The sequence below is a fragment of the Eriocheir sinensis genome, chromosome 64, assembly GCF_024679095.1.
Source record: "Eriocheir sinensis breed Jianghai 21 chromosome 64, ASM2467909v1, whole genome shotgun sequence".
NCBI classification, from domain to species: Eukaryota; Metazoa; Arthropoda; class Malacostraca; order Decapoda; family Varunidae; genus Eriocheir; species Eriocheir sinensis.
The window spans coordinates 8,512,814-8,534,018 of record NC_066572.1 but is presented as its reverse complement, the minus strand read 5'-3'; the positions used below and the strand labels follow the sequence as shown (position 1 = coordinate 8,534,018).

General features: G+C 47.0%; 1 protein-coding gene across 4 annotated transcripts in view; it reads right to left on the bottom strand.

Annotated features, from left to right (window-relative positions):
- Positions 1 to 20,972, bottom strand: part of LOC126987379 (probable inactive protein kinase DDB_G0270444) — a 42,571-nt gene extending 21,599 nt beyond the window's left edge. For 2 of the 4 annotated variants that reach the window (XM_050844362.1, XM_050844363.1), the window contains exons 1-3: positions 13,541 to 13,643; positions 11,736 to 11,830; positions 6,652 to 6,765 (exon numbers count right to left, since the gene is read on the bottom strand). In XM_050844362.1, coding sequence (XP_050700319.1) covers positions 6,652 to 6,765; positions 11,736 to 11,830; positions 13,541 to 13,628 — 297 coding nt within the window. In that variant the 5' untranslated portion in view covers positions 13,629 to 13,643. Of the gene's footprint in view, positions 1 to 6,651; positions 6,766 to 11,735; positions 11,831 to 13,540; positions 13,644 to 14,196; positions 14,281 to 20,860 lie in introns of those variants that run through there. The other 2 variants (XM_050844364.1, XM_050844365.1) reach the window with 2 other exon arrangements.
- Positions 20,973 to 21,205: the final 233 nt, after the last annotated feature.

Here is a 21,205-nt window from a genome sequence, read left to right as displayed (position 1 = left end):
GTAGTACTCAGGCATCAGAGGAGCAGGAGGCCAATGGGTAATGAAAGGCGGTACTGCTGGACCGGAAATGTAGTTTGTTATGATACTGGTTGGGTGAAGAAGAGGAAACACACACACACACACACACACACACACACACACACACACACAGTGATGCACAGGTGGTGGAGACAACCAAGCTCCTCGGTGTCACCATTGACAACCGCTTGACCTGGAAGGAGCACGACAGCCACACCATCGCTTCAGCCTCCTGTCAACTCTACCTTCTGAGGCAGTTTAAGTCACTGGGGACTCCCACGCGTGAGCTGGCGGGAGTCTGTAACACCTTCATCCTCCCCAAGCTCACTTACCCTTCCCCAGCCTGGTTTCCTTCCCTCAACAGCACCCAGCGCCGCCAGCTTGAGAGGGTGCAGAGGCATGAGTGTAGGCTCACCCTGGGCCCGTCTTACTCCACCTATGACGAGGCCCTCGACGCCCTACACCTGCCCACACTTAAGGACCGCTACCAGCACCTCCTCCAGAAGTGTGCGGAACAGCTCCTGAATCACCCGCACCACCGTGACCTGCTGCCAGACACTGCGCCTCCCTCTCGCCATGCAGTTAGACACAGCAACTTACTGATATCTATCCGTGCAAGGACGGAAAGGTACAGGAAGAGCCCCATCCCCACCATTGTAAACATACTAAACAGCAAGTATTATATTATATTATAGAATTTATATTTACATTTTATGTACACAAATGCATTTACACAAAGGAACACAAAGGAAGAACAAACAACAGCAGACCTGCTGGTCCTTACGAGGTTGTTTGTGACAAGCTACACTAACTATCTAATCAAAGGTGGAAGATGAAGGACAGCAAAGGCGAAGGCTCCTCCCCACCCCCCCATCCCTCCAGCCAAAGCTGTCAGGAAAGGAAAAAGAACCATGCAGCATGGAAAAACTGCATGGAAATTATGTAGGAAAGAGGAAAGAACTACCATTACTGCTACCACTAACCGGGCGATAAAAGCGGACAAGGACACCAGTATTCGAAAGAACTTAACGTTATTACGACAATGAGTAATATCTTAGTTGCTGGTTGGATTCAAAACACTTGTCTAATCTATTCTTGAAGGCCGTAACTGTTGTACTATCAACGACATCACAAGGTAGAGAGTTCCAAACATTAACAACTCGATTGAAGAAGAAGTGTTTAGCTTCGTGCGACGAGAATCTTTTACCACTTATCTTCAAATTGTGATTTCTTCTTGTTCTATTTGATCGATCAATTGTGAAGTAATCTTCCGCATTAATATCACTGAATCCTTTAAACATTTTAAACACTTCTATTAGATCGCCTCACATTCTTCGTTTTGGTAGGCTGAATAAATTTACTTCTTGAAGCCTTTGTTCATATGACAAATTTCTCAACCTAGGAATCATCTTTGTTACTCTTCGTTGGACCCGTTCCAACTTTTCTATGTCTTTTCTGTAGTAGGGAGACCAAAACTATACACAGTACTCTAGACGGGGTCAAACCAACGAATTAAACAGTTTTAATTATTACTTTTTTCCGATTTATTATTAAAGACTCGTCCGATGAAGCCAACCAATTTGTTTGCAGTTTTAACTGCCTCTGAACAATGCTGACCGGGCTTTAAATCGCTTGATATAGTGATTCCAAGATCCTTTTCTTTACTTACTGCAGAAAGTTGTTGGCCATTCATTACGTACCGAACGCGATTGTTATTTTTTCCGATGTGCAACACTTTACATTTGTCAACGTTAAATTTCATTTGCCATTGATTGGCCCAACGTGCAAGTCGATCTAGATCTGATTGCAAAGCTTCTTCGTCGAGTGTCGCAGTTACTTTACTAGCAATTTTTGTGTCATCAGCAAATTTTGATACTTTGCAAGTGAGCCCATCATCGATATCATTAACATAAATTAAGAAGAGCATGGGGCCAAGCACTGATCCTTGAGGTACGCCGCTTTTGACATCAAGCCAGTTAGATGTAACACCGTTTAGAACTACTCTCTGTTTCCGCTCAGAGAGCCAGTCCAAAAGGCCAATTGTGAATGTTACCCGAGATACCGTGCGCCAATAGTTTGCTGAGCAATCGTTGGTGGGGGACCTTATCAAATGCCTTTTGAAAATCCAGATATATGATATCTACTGATCTGCTTTCATCGGACACCTCAAAAATATAGTGAAAAAAATCAAGTAAGTTAGTCAAACACGAACGTTTACTACGGAAGCCATGTTGCGAATTATTTATTATATTATTTTCTTCGAAGAATTTCACCATATTGTTGGGAATGATAGTCTCCATTAACTTACAAACAATAGATGTCAGGCTAAAAACAATAGATGAAAATATCATGTAAATTTTCAGCCTTTGACTGAAAACCATCTAAATAAACTGTTTATTATTATTATTACTATTATTATTATTATTATTTACACACACACTGATGCACAACTTTAAGGAAAAATTGGACAAGTACAGATATGGAGACGGGACCACACGAGTGTAGCTCAGGCCCTGTAAAATTACAACTAGGTAAATACACACACACACACACTGATGCACACACACACACACACAACACACACACACACACACACACACACTGATGCAAACACACACACACACACACACACACACTGATGCAAACACACAAAACAGATGGGTGGAGTATTTAGAAGAAAACAGTATAATAACAAATAGCCAATTCGGATTCAGAGGAGGACGGTCTTGTGTAACTAATCTGATCAGCTTCTATTCAAGAGTAATTGATATAATACAGGAAAGAGACGGTTGGGCAGATTGTGTGTATCTGGACTTAAAGAAGGCGTTTGATAAAGTACCACACAAGCGATTATTATGTAAACTTAATCATGTTGGAGGTCTGGGTGGTTCAATATTGGATTGGATTGTGGACTTTTTGACGAGGAGAGAAATGAGAACAGTAATCAGGAATAATAAATCAAGCTGGATGGAAGTGACCAGTGGAGTCCCCCAAGGATCAGTGCTGGCTCCGATTATGTTTGTAATTTATATTAATGGCATGACAGAAGGGGTGACAAGCTATATGAATATGTTTGCTGATGATGCTAAAATAATGAGGAGGGTGGCTCATGAAGAAGACTGTGTAGCCCTGGGCCAAGATCTTGATATAATAAGCGAATGGTCACGCAAATGGGAAATGACATTCAACACAGAGAAGTGTAGTGTGATGGAGTTTGGTAAGAGCAGTAGACAAATATCGGGGAACTACTCTCTGAGTAATGAAAGAATCATGAGAAAAACTGAAGAAAAAGATCTGGGAGTGACCATAACAGACAAGTTATCCTTTGGAAAACATATAGACCGGATAACTGGGGAAACATACAGTATGCTTGGAAAGTGTTGTTGCCGCCTAAATAAAACATTGATTATGACTTTCTGGGAGAATGGTGGACAAACAAATACGTATCATTGGACCAGTTAGTATTTATTTGCATTGCCCTTCCTTTTTACAATATCCTCAAGACGTTTGGGGAGACTGGTTGCAAGGTTTTGCAGGTAGGTGAGTGAAAAACTGGCCCACAGTTGCTTGACTGCAGCCTCAAGTTTTGGTACTGATGACGTGTCTATACCATGCAGGTGTCTCTTCATGTATCCCCATAAGTTTTCTCTTGGGTTAATATCTGGGCTATTTCCAGGCCAGTCACTGATGAAGGGAATGTCACAATCAGTCAACCACTGCTTCACAGATTTTGCTACATGTGCAGGAGCAGAATCCTGCACAAATACTCTTGCCTTTGTTATTTCGAATGAATCGCACAGGACATCACTTAATAGCTCCAAATAGTTGTGTTGGTTTACCCTAACATTAGCAGGAAGAATAACTAATTCACCAACTCCATAGTAGGTGAAACAGCCCCACACCATGAGTGAAGCTGGGTGCTTCACAAACTTTGACGTGTGCTTGGGGTCCAAGGGGTCGGTGCCTGGCTTGTGGTACACTCGTGATGACGGTGTCCCGGTCACGGTGAAGGTTGCTTCATCACTCCACCGCACCGTCTTCCATTCCTCCTCACTCCAGGCTAGGTAGTTCTTGCAAAATTTTACTCTCTTCTCCCTTTGGTGTGCAGTTAACAGGGGCTTCTTGCGGGTACGGTAACATTTGTGGCCGAGGTCATCGTGCAGCAGCTGCTGTACGCTCCTTACAGATACATGTTCCAGTAACTGTGGGTTCTTTTCTTTGATTCCTCGTGCTGTCAGCCTTGGTTCCTTAGCAGCCTGCCTAGAGATAAGTGCACGGGTCCTAGAAGTAGTCTTACGAGGCCTGCCACACTTGGGAAGGGGTGCCAGTGCAGTAGCCTCTCCGACGTCCTTCAAACGCTGCACCAGCCGCTGTGTTGTTCTCAGCAACACCAGTTTGACAGGAAATAAATGGGAGATCGTGACCAGCCTTATATCAAGTGAACACCTCAATCCGTTTGTCCCTGCGTGTAGTCATTTTAGGCGTACTGAGAGGGTGGAAGGAAGCAAAATGACAGCGCCATTAGCCTTCGTCTGGCACGCCAGACGATTGTACAACCTCTCTAAATGGCAGCTGAGCAGCTACTGTCGGTGACTGTCAACACTGGCGCCTGCTCCCCGGAGAGCGTAGAGGGTTGCCAGTTAGTGATGCAAAGGCGTCAGGACATCTTGTGATCCCGGGAAGGTAGTTGTGAGCCTCTTTCACTTAACGCGAAAAGAATTGTCGGCGGCGCCTTGACGACAGCACTTTCTGCACATGCTGTACAATCTTCTGAGAAACATAAAAGCAGCATTTACATATTTAGATGAAGAAATGGTGAAGAAACTAATGACATCGATGATACGTCCAAGACTGGAATATGCAGCATTAGTGTGGTCACCTAGATTGAAGAAAGAAATTAGAAAGTTGGAAAGAATACAAAGAGCAGCGACTAAATTACCGGAAACTCTGAGAGAACATACTCATGAAGAAAGACTCGAGAAATTGTGACCAACAACACTGGAGAGCAGAAGAGAGAGAGGGGACCTAATAGCATTGTACAGGATACAAGAGGGACTGAAGAAATTGGACAGGGAAGACCTAGTGGTACGTGACAGAAGTGTGACAAGAGGCAATGGTAAGAAATTGAAGAAGAGTGACTGTAGGAGAGACATCAAGAAATACAGTTTTCCATACAGAAGCACAACAACATGGAACGGACTTGACAAGGAGACTGTGTGTGCAAAAACAATTCATGAATTTAAAGCCAAACTGGATAATAAGTGTTATGGAGACAGGACAGCACGAGCCTAGTGCAGATCTTTTACTGTATTTCAGAACTAGGTACACACACACACACACACACACACACACACACACACACACACACACAGACAAATACAAATTGACAAAGTTTAGATGTGTAAAATATGTCAAGAAACTTGGCTTCCTTAACAACACTAAAACAAAACAAAATTATGATATCATACCTTGATATTAGTAAAGCATTTGACAAAGTGACTCACCAAAGACTTAAGTAACCTAGAAGGCCTTGGGATACAGGATAAGGATCAAGGTGACTAGATTAGACTTAGTGACTAGATGGGGATAAACTATACTGGACTTGCATTACTAGTGGCATCCCACAGAGGTTAGTCCTGAGTCATCTACTAACTATCTTGTACATCAACGAAATGGCTTGTCAAGTGGACCAACAAAAGGATGGTGCAGCTCAACACAAACAAATCCAACCTCTAAGTGTGGTATAAATAACCCTCTAAGCAGTTACACGTTAAATAACAGTTCTTGACCGCTCTAACTGTGAAAGGGAGCTGGGTGTGGGTGAGCTCTGACCTTCGACCCTGAAATCACTGCATTACCAAGAGAAACCGTGAAAAGTCTGGGATTTATTTCTTAAGTTTCAGCCCCTGGATGCGTATTTCCTACCAGAAGACATCACCAAGCTACAGGAGTGGAGCAACAAGTGGCTGCTACAATCCAAAAAAGAAAAATGTAAAGTCATGCACCTTGGGAGGGGAAATCCAGCATACCAATACCACTGTCCCTATAATATTATGTATAGTTTAGTATGTTATTCTCCCTGTCACTTGGAGGTTGTGACAGCCAACTAGGCAAGACGCAATGCACCCTGTTCTGGTGACACGCGGCATGCAGCTGTTTGTTGTGTGAGGGTGTGGTTGTGTAGGTGGTGGTGCGGGCAAGGACGACCCACTATAAGACATGAACCATTCAGACTAAAGTTACAGTGGAGTGTGGAATAGTGTTGGGACGTATATTGTGAGCGGGAGATTCAACACAGATCAATTCTCGCGGCGGTGATTTAGCTCCACCAACACGGACCGCTCAGCATCGCTGCGACAACATAGCGCTGAAAGGGTTAAATGAAGATCAAATGTAGCTATGGATGGGAAGGGCTTTGGAGAATAACCCATCCTCAGGGGCTGCCAAGTGTAGACCAGCTGGCTCCTTGTAGTTTCCTCGTATCCTTGTGTAGCCTCGTGTACAACTGTGTAAATACAACTACGTAACTACGCACACACCTGCCCTCTAGTGGCCGGTGGGTATGTTCAGTGAGGGCGGCAGCGTGCAATATGCTAGAAGTAAATGTGGGGAAAGGCTTTGACTCAGTCCTACCTCTTCCTTCGCCAGCTGATTCTTTTCGTTCTCCATCCTCCTCTCATGGATCTGCTGCTTCATCTTGTGTAGCTTGGCCCTCATCTTGTCCCGCTGCTCAGCGAGGGCACCCACCTGGCAAGGGGAAGGCCAGTCAGTTAACAAGTTTTGAACACTAATAAAAGTCAACCACTGCACAGCCATTCTAGTGTGGAGCAGGGTTGGTTTGATTTAAATCAAATGATTTAAATCAGAGTATAATAATCATGATTTAAATACAAATTAAATATACTTATGGTATTTAAAATGATTTAAGTGTTATATCAAGAGTAAAATATCTAATGATTTACATTATATATTCATTCATCATTCATTTCATTGATGCCTGCTCCTAGGAGCTCCCACCAGGGGATGCCCACGGCAGAAGAGCTTCCAACTTTCTCTATCCAGACACTCCCTCCTTGCCTGCTCAAAGTCCCTCAAAGATCTTTCCCCCCTCTCCCTAACGTACTCTTGCACCCTATCTCTCCATTTCACTGGAGGTCGTCCTCTAGCATTCCCTCCCTCTATCTCACTCACATACACCTTTTGGTCATCTTACTCTCCTCCATTCGCTCCATGTGGCCAAACCACTTTAAAGTCTGTCGCTTCACTTCTTCCACCACTCCACACTTCTTCCCTTCACCCCCGTGACACATTCCAAAACGCTCGTACACACTTTCATTACTCATTCCATCCATTCTACTCACACCAGAAGCACTCCTCAAATAACTCATTTCCACTGCCTGCACTCTAGACCTCTGACTTTCATTCCAGGCCCACGTTTCACTTGCATTTGTGAGGGTTGGTACTATTATTGTATTTCTCAAATCCCTCTTTACCTCCATGCTCACACTTCTGCCATTCATGATTCGTCCCAAAGACCCTGCCACCCTTCTTCCTTGCAATGCCCTTTCTCTTATCTCTCCCTCCATACCACCATGCTTGCACAGAACTGATCCAAGGTACTTAAACTCATTGACCTCCTCCATTTCTTCACCATTCAAAATTATTTTGCATTCTTTTTCACATTCAATTCCCACTCTATATGGGCATACAAAATCTACAACCTCACTTCTACTTCGCTCACAAACCATCACTTTACTTTTGTTGACATTTACTTTCAGCTTTCTCCTTTTACAGACACTATCAAAACACTGACCAAAGATGGTAAGTCACTTTCATTTTCTGCAGTGAGCACTGTGTCACCAGCAGACACAGACAGACTGCAAAACACAGTACTGGTGCAGGTTGTCTTCCAAACAGCTTCCCAATCTCGCAGACGAGTGTTTCCGGTTCACCAAGCACCAACATGTATTCTGCATTTATTTTTTCCCAAACACCAACTTGACACAGTCAATACATGGGCTCAATCAAACCCCTAGAATGCTCACACACACATCACTGGCAGCAGAAATTGAGGCTGCCAGGTTTGTAGCAGAGCAGTTTTGCTTTGCAGGTAAAGGCGGCGTCACACTGGGCCTTTTTCCTCCAACTGTGTTGGCGGTAGAACCAACCGGTAACTCCAACTTTTCTGGGTGTGCATCACACGGCCAAGGTCGGCTGCCCATATCCACAACGTAAACAAACCAGTCGGTCTGTATCCATGTGGCGCCGACTGCAAAAGTAATGGCTGCTGCAGCTTGTGCTGCCGTTACCCAAATTATGGACTTGTTGCTACAGTTAACCCTTCACTCCAGCGACGCCGACACCGTATGGAAAGGGTTAGACCCTTCTAAACCCCTTAATCCTCTTACATTTCCTCTTAATCCTTTTCTAAACCTCTTAAGAGGAAATGGAAGAGGATTAAGAGGAATTTAGAGGAGGATTAATCCTCTTCCATTTCCTCTTGACCCTTTCCATCCGTGACGCCGACGTCTGCGTCACGGATGGAAAGTGTTGAGAGGAAGGAAGAAGTGGCCGTGGGTACAATCATGGCTTCAAAGATGGGAAGAGGAGTGTTTACCCAAGCCTCGTCAGAGAACTGTGCTGTGAAAACTGAGTCATTCTACCATTTTTGTTGAATGGAGAAAGGAAGGTAAAGGTGAGGTCGGGGGCACAAGCTACAGCTGCGCATGGCCTCGGTGCTCATCTCCCTCACTGTGGCCCTTGAGCCTGTGGTGGGAGGGAGCCCGTCACCCCGGTACACAGGGCCAGTGTGACATCCAGGTTACCACAGTTTACCTTCCCCAGGTGTCCCCAGGTACCCATTTATCCACCAGCCTGAAAGGGAGGATGAACAGCTGGGTGAGCTGCACGCCGACTGCCCGGGCCGGGATTCGAACCCAAGCCCGCAGAGTAGTAGCCAGGCACGCTGACCACTAGACCACGGAGGCGTATGAATGGAGAAGGAAGAGTTTTGTTAACTATTGGAAATGGTGCCCCACTCATATCCAAGCAAGACACCAGAGTGAGGGAGGAGCAGCAGCAAGCATGAACCATTCACATCTTTTTTAATTCTCTTTGGCGGAGTTTTCATGTGTGTGGTCCCACAGCACGGGGAGTTCTCTATCGCGTAGACAAAGCCGCTGCCAATCCACTCCACCATTCTCTTGGTGGGCCATCTCCACTACTTCTTCTGCTCCTCAGCCACTACCATTGTTTACACACAGCTGCACGATTGCTCATATCCCAAACCTCCCAGCCTCCCAGTTGAGTGTACAAGCAACCATGGTTGCCCGCACACCCAATGGTTGGAGGAAAACGGCCAGTATGACACTGCCTTAATAGAGCAAGATGAGCAATGGTTTCTCCTCAACTATATTTTCGTACAAAATTATCCGGATTACTAAAATAAAGTATGTTAGTACTTTGCCTCACAGCCCCTAAAAGGAACAAATGGAGGCAGCCAGTCCCCCGCAGCGAGGGGAGGGAGGCACAGCGCTGCCGCCCACCTGCATGGCCCTTGGAGCAGCCCGTCATGAATGTTTATGTCAAAAACAAACACAATTCTGAACCTCAAAATATAAAGAAGATTCAAAATGTTCTTTAATGAAAACCATCAACCTAATGGTATGTATACTTCTGTCAATATAACTGACTGAAATTAAGTGAGCCTATCACATTAATAGTTTTCAAATAGTTTATTTTCTTTGCATTCTCTCATAAATTGTATGTCCAATCCATATGAAAGTTCCCCATAAGAATCCTTCCACATCTGTACACACAGCAGCCACCCTGAGAGTAAAGAAACTGGCCTGGCAGGAAGCACTCGGCAACAGTCCCCGTGAAGCACCTCTGGCACAGCATCTGCCCAGGCACCTGTGTAAGTGCACCAGGTGCCTCACACCCAGACAGCCAGAGTGACTTGTACAAGTGGGTGGGCAGTTGGCAGGTTCCTACTCCGTGATCCATGATAATGACTATCTATCTGTCGGTCTACATCTCTGACGTCCTGCTCCCTCGTGGGAACTCCCCTCCAGGGGCACAGGTGTTTGCGGCAGAAGTGCCTCCATCTCTCCCTGTTCTGGCACTCCATCTCAGCACACTCAATCCTGCTACTTCCAACTCCCTCGCTCCAATACTCACTCACCCTACTGGTCCACTTCACAGGCGGTCTTCCCCTCCCTCAATCCTTCCCTCGTACTCTTCACAAATTCATTCTCCCCATTCTCATCAGGTGTCCAAACCATCTCAGCGCACCACCTTCACCCTCCACACTCCACTCCCTTCACTGTCAACCCATACCAAACCATCTCAGCGCACCACCCACCCCACACTCCACTCCCTTCACTGTCAACCCATACCAAACCATCTCAGCGCACCACCCACTCCACACTCCACTCCCTTCGCTGTCAACCCATACCAAACCATCTCAGCGCACCACCCACTCCACACTCCACTCCCTTCGCTGTCAACCCATACCAAACCATCTCAGCGCACCACCCACTCCACACTCCACTCCCTTCGCTGTCAACTCATACCAAACCATCTCAGTGCACCACCACTCCACACTCCACTCCCTTCTCTGTCAACCCATACCAAACCATCTCAGCGCACCACCCACTCCACACTCCACTCCCTTCGCTGTCAACCCATACCAAACCATCTCAGTGCACCACCCACTCCACACTCCACTCCCTTCACTGTCAACCCATACCAAACCATCTCAGAGCACCACCCACTCCACTCCCTCCCTTCACTGTCAACCCATACCAAACCATCTCAGCGCACCACGCTTCACCCTCCACCTCCACTCCCTTCACTGTCAACCCATACCAAACCATCTCAGCGCACCACCCACTCCACCACTCCACACTCCACTCCCTTCACTGTCAACCCATACCAAACCAGCTCCGCGCACAACCCACACCACCACACCACACTCCACACCCTTCACAGTCAACCCATACCAAACCATCTCAGTGCACCACCCACTCCACACTCCACTCCCTTCACTGTCAACCCATACCAAACCATCTCAGTGCACCACCCACTCCACACTCCACTCCCTTCACTGTCAACCCATACCAAACCATCTCAGTGCACCACCCACTCCACAATCCACTCCCTTCACTGTCAACCCATACCAAACCATCTCAGTACCACCACTCCACAATCCACTCCCTTCACTGTCAACCCATACCAAACCATCTCAGTGCACCACCCACTCCACCACTCCACCACTCCACTCCCTTCACTGTCAACCCATACCAAACCCCTCACACACACTTCCATTACTTCCTCCATGCCATCCTGACACACCACACGCACCTCTTGTACAACTCATTTCCACTGCACGTATTCTTGATTGCTGCGCTGCACTCCATGTCCACGTCTCTGATGCATGCGACAGAGTTGGCAGGATAATACTGTTCCTTGTTCCCCTCTTTACCGCCATGCTCACACTTCTTCCTCTCACAACTCTCCCCAATGCACCCACCACCTGTCTGCCCTTCACTGCTCTTTCCCTCACCTCACCTTCCATGCTTACATACAACTGTCCCTAAATATTTCACCTCAGTCACCTCCTCCACTCTCTCCTCCCCTAACCTTATCCTACACTTTGTTGTGCTCTCTGCTCTAACTCTGTACGGCTTTGCAAAATAACGAGGTCTCCACATTACCTTTTCTTCCCGCTCCTCCACTTCCTTGAACACGCTGTCCGTGAACACCAAGAAGTCATAGATCAGTGCGAAGAATCTCCTGCTCCTCTTAGGCTCTGAAACAAACAGCAGTGAAATATTACAGAACTTACACCCGGCGACACAATATAAACTGTAGCAGTGGGATTACGGTGCCAACAGCGACGGCATTGTTGATGAAGGCACAACTATAGTATGACACCCATGGGAAGGTTTTTTTACATCAAAGGACACGGCTCAAGGGCAACAAAAAAGTACAAAAAAAAGAGCCCGCTAACATACACCTGGGTTGCCTTTACTTAGCCACACAGATACATTTAGGAAGAGGTTGGATACATTTATGGATAGTGAGGTTACGTGGGGTTAGGCTTACAGGAGCTGTCTTGTGTAGGCCAACCAGCCTCTTACAGACTCCTTATGTTCTAAACAAAATAGATAAGAACACACACCAAGTAAACTGTACTGCAAGATGTTGTATGAACTGTGTGAGTTTCTTATGCAGCTTTCAGCCCCAGAAGACTGACTGACAGCCTTAACCCGGTAGCAGGGATCATGTTTCTTAATGGTCCCTCTAAGCGAGAAAAATGAGAAAAAATCACCCACACAAACCATTTCATAATATATATCGAAGCCTTTGTGATCAGATTATGCATCATCTATTTTGGAGGGTTTATATCATGGCACAAATTTGTCCCGTCGCTGCTACACGGTAAAGCCACAAATTTGTCCCGTCGCTGCTACACGGTAAAGCCACAAATTTGTCCCGTCACTGCTACACGGTAAAGCCACAAATTTGTCCCGTCGCTGCTACACGGTAAAGCCACAAATTTGTCCCGTCACTGCTACACGGTAAAGCCACAAATTTGTCCCGTCACTGCTACACGGTAAAGCCACAAATTTGTCCCGTCACTGCTACACGGTAAAGCCACAAATTTGTCCCGTCACTGCTACACGGTAAAGCCACAAATTTGTCCCGTCACTGCTACACGGTAAAGCCACAAATTTGTCCCGTCGCTGCTACACGGTAAAGCCACAAATTTGAGCCGTCACTTCTACACGGTAAAGCCACAAATTTGAGCCGTCACTTCTACACGGTAAAGCCACAAATTTGAGCCGTCACTTCTACACGGTAAAGCCACAAATTTGAGCCGTCACTTCTACACGGTAAAGCCACAAATTTGAGCCGTCACTGCTACACGGTAAAGCCACAAATTTGAGCCGTCACTGCTACACGGTAAAGCCACAAATTTGTCCCGTCACTGCTACACGGTAAAGCCACAAATTTGTCCCGTCGCTGCTACACGGTAAAGCCACAAATTTGTCCCGTCGCTGCTACACGGTAAAGCCACAAATTTGTCCCGTCACTGCTACACGGTAAAGCCACAAATTTGGCCCGTCGCTGCTACACGGTAAAGCCACAAATTTGTCCCGTCACTGCTACACGGTAAAGCCACAAATTTGTCCCGTCGCTGCTACACGGTAAAGCCACAAATTTGTCCCGTCACTGCTACACGGTAAAGCCACAAATTTGGCCCGTCACTGCTACACGGTAAAGCCACAAATTTGTCCCGTCGCTGCTACACGGTAAAGCCACAAATTTGTCCCGTCACTGCTACACGGTAAAGCCACAAATTTGAGCCGTCACTGCTACACGGTAAAGCCACAAATTTGAGCCGTCACTGCTACCGGGTTAATACCCTTCCATTCTTTATCCACCCTGTAGACTCCAGGCAATTTATAAACTCCCTTTTGACCTTCCAGAGAGTAGTTTATCCTGCCCTTCACACCTTCCTCACAGCAATGGAAGCAGCTCAGGCAGGAGGCTGCTAAGATCTGCCACAGTGTTCTCTGTCCCGGCCTGGCCAATGCTCTCATCTCATCTCTCCTCTTGGTCTTTTGCTGGACTGACTTCTCTTAACATTTCTTGGGCATTGGTATGATACCTTTGATAACAGTGCCAACCCAGAGACATTAAGATGAGCCAGGGCAGGCAGAGGGCCAGCTGGAGACAAGATGAGAGCATTTGCCAGAGTAGAATGGTGTGCACTAACAGAGAGGGGTGGAGAGCTTTGGGAAAGGTCTTTGTTCTGCGGCAGACTAGTAATGGCTGACAGTGATGGTGATGGTTTGTGTGATCAAGCTCTTGGAGACCCTTGCTGCCGAGGAGGTGGAGGCTGACACTTTTCAGTCATCGCCGAGTGGCCTCAGACTACCCACATGCTGTCCTGAAGACCACCTATCAACCTGGATTCTAGCTTCCCCCAAAAAGAGGATCAAAGATGAGCTCCAAGGGGCATCACGAGTCAGGCAAGAAGGCACCACTATAAACACTTGCCTGCACCATAAAAGACTGGGGCTAACCACCAGGCCCCACCAAGAAAGCCTACCAGTGCCACAGGTGAAACACAAGACACATAAATAAGTAAATACATAAAATACTCACTAGGGTTGAAGAGATCCACCTGCCTAAACGTGTCGTCCTCAAAGATCAGCTTGAAGCACTTCCGGATGTCTACCGCCATCATTGTGATTCAGGGCTCCCATGTACTCCTCAGGGAACTGAATGGTGTCCAGCAGCTGGGGCGGATCTGCACCAAGACACAGAGAGCTTCCTTACCACTGATTCACGAGTCTTGGCGAGACCTCTTGTAATGTATACCTGCTTCCTCCTGCACCTTACTCTATGCTGGCAGTGATGTGGTAGCCTCCTTCTGCACTGCAAGTCTCAAGGGGTAGGAGAGTGGAGAGAGGGGAGGGGGGAGGAGAAGGGAGGGGAGGAGGACACTTGCTGTGGGACAAGGAGGTGTTGAGTTCCTGAATCACAGTTTCATAGTCAGGTGAATCAATATCCCTGTCTGTAGCTGTACTATAATCTGCTCACTTAACCCTTTCATTGCTAAACGCTCACAGCGAGCGTTAGGCGTATTTGCTGGTGGTGCTAAACCCTCGCTGCGAGCTCCACCCGCGCTCAAATCTCCCGCGTATGAGTGTTCCAACACTAATTCTCACAACACAGGATTGCCAATTGAGTGGATTCTCCACCAAATTTGGTGGAAAATCATATCAGCCCAGCGCGGCAAATCTACGGACGAGTAACTGGTGGATGTTCTTGCCCAATATGGCGGCATTTTTGCATAGCTTCACCTATCACCTGACTGATTCTATGACCAAATAGTTGTAAATATTGCAGCTGGCAAAACTCCCTTGCCAGAATCTGAAGAAAAGATGTCTGCAGTTCCCTCAATACGGCTGATCATCCCGCACGCACCGACGTAAGTGTTAACACTCAACACCCTGAACGTGCATGTACATTCGCAAGAGAGGCATACATAACCGACTCCTATAGATCTGGACCTCCTCTTTCCAATGGTGTTTTTGGTTTTTAGCTGTGATGAATAGTTTCTGAGATACAGAGGTTAAAAGAGACCCCCATTGGGCTCCCCGACTGTGCCTGAGGGGATAGTTGCGTCCACACCGCGCGCAAGGAAAGGGTTAAGTCTGCCCCAAGCTGACAACATAAACCTAAGCGTGTTCGTAAGCACAGTGCAGAAGAGCAGAAAGTGCTGCGTGAGATAAACACAAACAGAGGTTAAAGAAAACTTGGAAGCCATAGCAGTAGCCAATCAGCACTCGGCCTGCAAACGTGCTTAGGTTTATGTTGGCAGCTTAGGTCGGACTTAAGTGAACAGACTATAGGTGGAAATGTCGCACACTACAGTAACTGATGTTTGACCCCTTGACTGCAGATTTCCTACAAGAAGACATCACCAAGCTACAGGAATGGAGGCGGTGGCTGAGTCGACAGAGTGAAGGTGCCGCGTTCAGGAGGACGTGAGTTCAATCCCCGCCCGGTGCCACCAAGCTGGGATTTTTCAGCCGCCGCCAAGTGGCTTAAAACTAAACACATGCTGTCCAGAAGACCACCTATCAACCCAGACTCTAGATTCTAGGATTAAAGATGAGCTCCGGGGGGCAGCATGAGCCAATGCAAGATGGCGCCACTATAAACACTCGCCTGCGCCAGAACGGGCTGAGCCGACCATCAGGACCCACCGGGAAGAAGCCTTCGGCCAATCATCAGGCCCCACCGGGAAGAAGCCTTCGGCCAATCATCAGGCCCCACCGGGAAGAAGCCTTTGGCCAATCATCAGGCCCCACCGGGAAGAAGCCTTTGGCCAATCATCAGGCCCCACCGGGAAGAAGCCTTTGGCCAATCATCAGGCCCCACCGGGAAGAAGCCTTTGGCCAATCATCAGGCCCCACCGGGAAGAAGCCTTCGGCCAATCATCAGGCCCCACCGGGAAGAAGCCTTCGGCCAATCATCAGGCCCCACCGGGAAGAAGCCTTCGGCCAATCATCAGGCCCCACCGGGAAGAAGCCTTCGGCCAATCATCAGGCCCCACCGGGAAGAAGCCTTCGGCCAATCATCAGGCCCCACTGGGAAGAAGCCTTCGGCCAATCATCAGGCCCCACCGGGAAGAAGCCTTTGGCCAATCATCAGGCCCCACCGGGAAGAAGCCTTCGGCCAATCATCAGGCCCCACCGGGAAGAAGCCTTCGGCCAATCATCAGGCCCCACCGGGAAGAAGCCTTCGGCCAATCATCAGGCCCCACCGGGAAGAAGCCTACCGGCGCAATAGGCCGCGACGTAATAAGAAAATAAATAAATAAATAAAATAAAAATTAAAAAATGTGGCTGCTACAATTCAATGAGGAAAAATGTAAAGTCCTGCACCTTGGGAGGGGATATCCAGCACACCAATACCACATGGGAAACACTCCACTATCCACCACAGAGGCAGAGAAAGACCTGGGGGCATAGGTTACCAGGGAAAGTGGAATCAGTGTTAATCGCAGCGGACGGGTTAAATAAAGCTTTTAACAAAGGAAAATTTCTCCTTACAATTTATTATCTGTACGTCAATTTAGGTGTCCCGAAACAATGCTTAAGTGTTTTTTTTACATCGCGGCCTACTGCACCGGTAGGCTTCTTCCCGGTGGGGCCTGATGAATGGCCGAAGGCTTCTTCCCAGTGAAAGTCCCAGCCCGTTCTGGTGCAGGCGAGTGTTTATAGTGGCGCCATCTTGCATTGGCTCATGCTGCCCTCCCGGAGCTCATCTTTGATCCTAGAATCTAGAGTCTGGGTTGATAGGTGGTCTTCTGGACAGCATGTGGGTAGTTTTAAGCCACTCGGCAGAGGCTGAAAAATCCCAGCTTGGTGGCACCGGGCGGGGATTGAACTCGCGTCCTCCTGAACGCGGCGCCGTCACTCTGTCAACTCAGCCACCACCTCCCCACACGTGCTAATTTGCTATGGTGGTAATACATTCTGATGCAATATACAAGTGGAAACCTTCATGAAATGACTCAGTAATTAACCAGTCCGCTGTGATTGGCATGGATTTGACCTTCACTGGTAGCCTGAAAACATGTACTCCCATGTCTTTCTCTGCCTCTGTGGTGGATAGTGGAGTGTTTCCCATGTGGTATTAGTATGCTGGATATCCACTGCAAAGGTGCATGACTTTACATTTTTCTTTATTGAATTGTATCAGTCACTTTTGTTCCACTCCTGTAGCTTGGTGGCGTCTTCTTGTAGGAAATCCACAGTCAAGGGGTTAACTGATGGCTTAAAGCAAACCACCATCGTGATAAAGGTGAGCACAGTGGACCGTAATACTGCAATGATTCTACTCAACATTTTCCACACACACAGTAGCAGCCCCAGTACCCGGGAACCATGGGGAGTCAAGGTGAGCACAGTGGACCGTAATACTGCAATGATTCTACTCAACATTTTCCACACACACAGTAACAGCCCCAGTACCCGGGAACCATGGGGAGTCAAGGTGAGCACAGTGGGCCATAAAACTACAACAACTCTACTTCAAATTTTCTACACAGTAAAACTCCCAGTGTCCGGCACCACGGGGAATTAGATTTAACCCGGTAGCTGCACCTCTAAGCAAGAGAAATGAGAAAAAATCATCACTCATGCAAACCATTTCATAATATATATCAACGCATTTGTGGACAGTTTATGTATCATCTATTTTGGGGGGTTTATAACATGGCAAAAATTTGGCCCGTCGCGTGTACACGGTAAAGCCACAAATTTGGCCCGTCATTCGTACACGGTAAGGCCACAAATTTTGCCCATCACTGGTACATGGTAAAGCCACAAATTTTGCCCGTCACTGCTACACGGTAAAGCCACAAATTTGGCCCGTCACTGGTACATGGTAAAGCCACAAATTTGGCCCGTTGCTGCTACACAGTAAAGCCACAAATTTGGCCCGTCACTGCTACACGGTAAAGTCACAAAAATTTGGCCCGTCGCGTGTACACGGTAAACCCACAAATCTGGCCCGTCAGTGCTACACGGTAAAGCCACAAATTTGGCCCGTCGCTGGTACACCGTAAAGCCACAAATTTGGCCCGTTATGGTACAGTACAGACACAAATTTTGCCCATCTCTGGTACACTGTAAAGCCACAAATTTTGCCCGTTGCTGGTACAGGGTAAAGCCACAAATTTGGCCCATCTCTGCTACACAGTAAAGCCACAAATTTGGCCCGTCACTGGTACACGGTAAAGTCACAAATTTGGCCCGTCGTTGCTACACAGTAAAGTCACAAATTTGGCCCGTCTCAGCTACTATGTAAAGTCACAAATTTGGCCAGTCGCTGCTACTCGGTAAAGCCACAAATTTGGCCCGTCGTTGCTACACGGTAAAGTCACAAATTTGGCCCGTCGTTGCTACACGGTAAAGTCACAAATTTGGCCCGTCACTGCTACACGATAAAGTCACAAATTTGGCCTGTCGTTGCTACACAGTAAAGTCACAAATTTGGCCTGTCGTTGCTACACGGTAAAGTCACAAATTTGGCCCGTCGTTGCTACACGGTAAAGTCACAAATTTGGCCCGTCGTTGCTACAAGGTAAAGTCACAAATTTGTCCCATCAAAGCTACACAGTAAAGTCCAATTTGGCCCATCACTGCTACAGTAAAGTCACAAATTTGGCCCATCACTGCTACACAGTAAAGTCACAAATTTGGCCCGTCACTGCTACGGTAAAGCCACAAATTTGGCCCATCACTGCTACACAGTAAAGTCACAAATTTGGCCCATCACTGCTACACAGTAAAATTTGGCCCATCACTGCTACACAGTAAAGTCACAAATTTGGCCCATCACTGCTACACAGTAAAGTCACAAATTTGGCCCGTCACTGCTACACGGTAAAGTCACAAATTTGGCCCATCACTGCTACACAGTAAAGTCACAAATTTGGCCCATCACTGCTACACAGTAAAGTCACAAATTTGGCCCGTCACTGCTACACAGTAAAGTCACAAATTTGGCCCGTCGTTGCTACACGGTAAAGTCACAAATTTGGCCCGTCGTTGCTACACGGTAAAGTCACAAATTTGGCCCGTCGTTGCTACACAGTAAAGTCACAAATTTGGCCCGTCGTTGCTACACGGTAAAGTCACAAATTTGGCCCGTCGTTGCTACACGGTAAAGTCACAAATTTGGCCCGTCGTTGCTACACGGTAAAGTCACAAATTTGGCCCGTCGTTGCTACACAGTAAAGTCACAAATTTGGCCCGTCGCTGCTACACAGTAAAGTCACAAATTTGGCCCGTCGATGCTACAGTAAAGTCACAAATTTGGCCCGTCGTTGCTACACAGTAAAGTCACAAATTTGGCCCGTCGTTGCTACACAGTAAAGTCACAAATTTGGCCCGTCGTTGCTACACAGTAAAGTCACAAATTTGGCCCGTCGTTGCTACACAGTAAAGTCACAAATTTGGCCCGTCGCTTCTACACGGTAAAGTCACAAATTTGGCCCGTCGCTGGTACCGGATTAAACATGAGTGAAAAAAATAAAAAATAAAAAAAATAAAAGAAACTGAAAAATCTGGCTCTTTATTTTTGTTTCAACACTTGCAAGTTTTATATCTATGTAAAAATTTATCCTAAGTATGTGAGTAACTGAATGGAATTGAAAATTTTCTAAATTGTAAAAACATTTTTTTCATATGTATTTTTTTTTTATTCATCAAAATCCTTTGAAACTTCTGTAATATCCTCACATCATTCAGGTCTAAAAGACATGCGAGTAAATTTTTTTGTTCAATAGTTTTGAAAATAGAAATCTACTGACGGTTCCCTTAAGTTAGGTTAGTTTATATTTATTCAGCATGCAGAGATGAGATGTGAGAGCAGGGGGCGAGCCGTTAGGGAAGGTTACGCTAGGTTAGGTTACTTAGGTTAGTTTCTTTCAAATTGCGGTGCGGGCCAGCGAGTCTAAAATGAAACACTCCACCCTCGCCAACCAACTTCACTCTCTCTCTCTCTCTCTCTCTCTCTCTCTCTCTCTCTCTCTCTCTCTCTCTCTCTCTCTCTCTCTCTCTCTCTCTCTCTCTCTCTCTCTCTCTCTCTCTCTCTGGGGTGTTCTCTCTCTCTCTCTCTGGGGGGTTCTCTCCCTCTCTCTCTGGGGTGTTCTCTCTCTCTCTCTCTGGGGGGTTCTCTCTCTCTCTCTCTCTCTCTCTCTCTCTCTCTCTCTCTCTCTCTCTCTCTCTCTCTCTCTGGGGTGTTCTCTCTCTCTCTCTCTGGGGTGTTCTCTCTCTCTCTCTCTGGGGTGTTCTCTCTCTCTCTCTGGGGTGTTCTCTCTCTCTCTCTCTGGGGGGTTCTCTCTCTCTCTCTCTGGGGTGTTCTCTCTCTCTCTCTCTGGGGTGTTCTCTCTCTCTCTCTGGGGTGTTCTCTCTCTCTCTCTCTGGGGTGTTCTCTCTCTCTCTCTCTCTCTCTGGGGTGTTCTCTCTCTCTCTCTCTCTGGGGTGTTCTCTCTCTCTCTCTCTCTGGGGTGTTCTCTCCCTCTCTCTCTGGGGTGTTCTCTCTCTCTCTCTGGGGTGTTCTCTCTCTCTCTCTCTGGGGGGTTCTCTCTCTCTCTCTCTCTCTCTCTCTCTCTCTCTCTCTCTCTCTCTCTCTCTCTCTCTCTCTCTCTCTCTCTCTCTCTCTCTCGGGGGAATAAAATATAATAAATGGAGTAGCGCCAGAATGTTATGCGCCAGAAACACATTATTTCAAACACCGAAATTACCACAAAAATAGAAGTACTGTCCAGGAAGTGTCCCCGGAGGCTGTCACTTGCCCACACGTGCCCCGCTGCCGTGCCCGCCGTGTGCTGGGTCAGTATGCAGGAGTACTATAAGTCCGGCAAATCTTAAGTGGCGGCAGGGTTGCCAGGTCTCGAACCACGTTCCCGCCCAGTCCCACCCGATAACCCGCCCAAAACCCGCCAATGTAACCTCTAGAAACCGCCCAAAAGGAGCCCAAATTTTTTTAATAATATATACAGGAATACTTACGCGACAAAGGCAGACAATGGACACGTACTTTATTGAGATCTAGATAATAATATGCACAGAGTAAATATTCATAATTA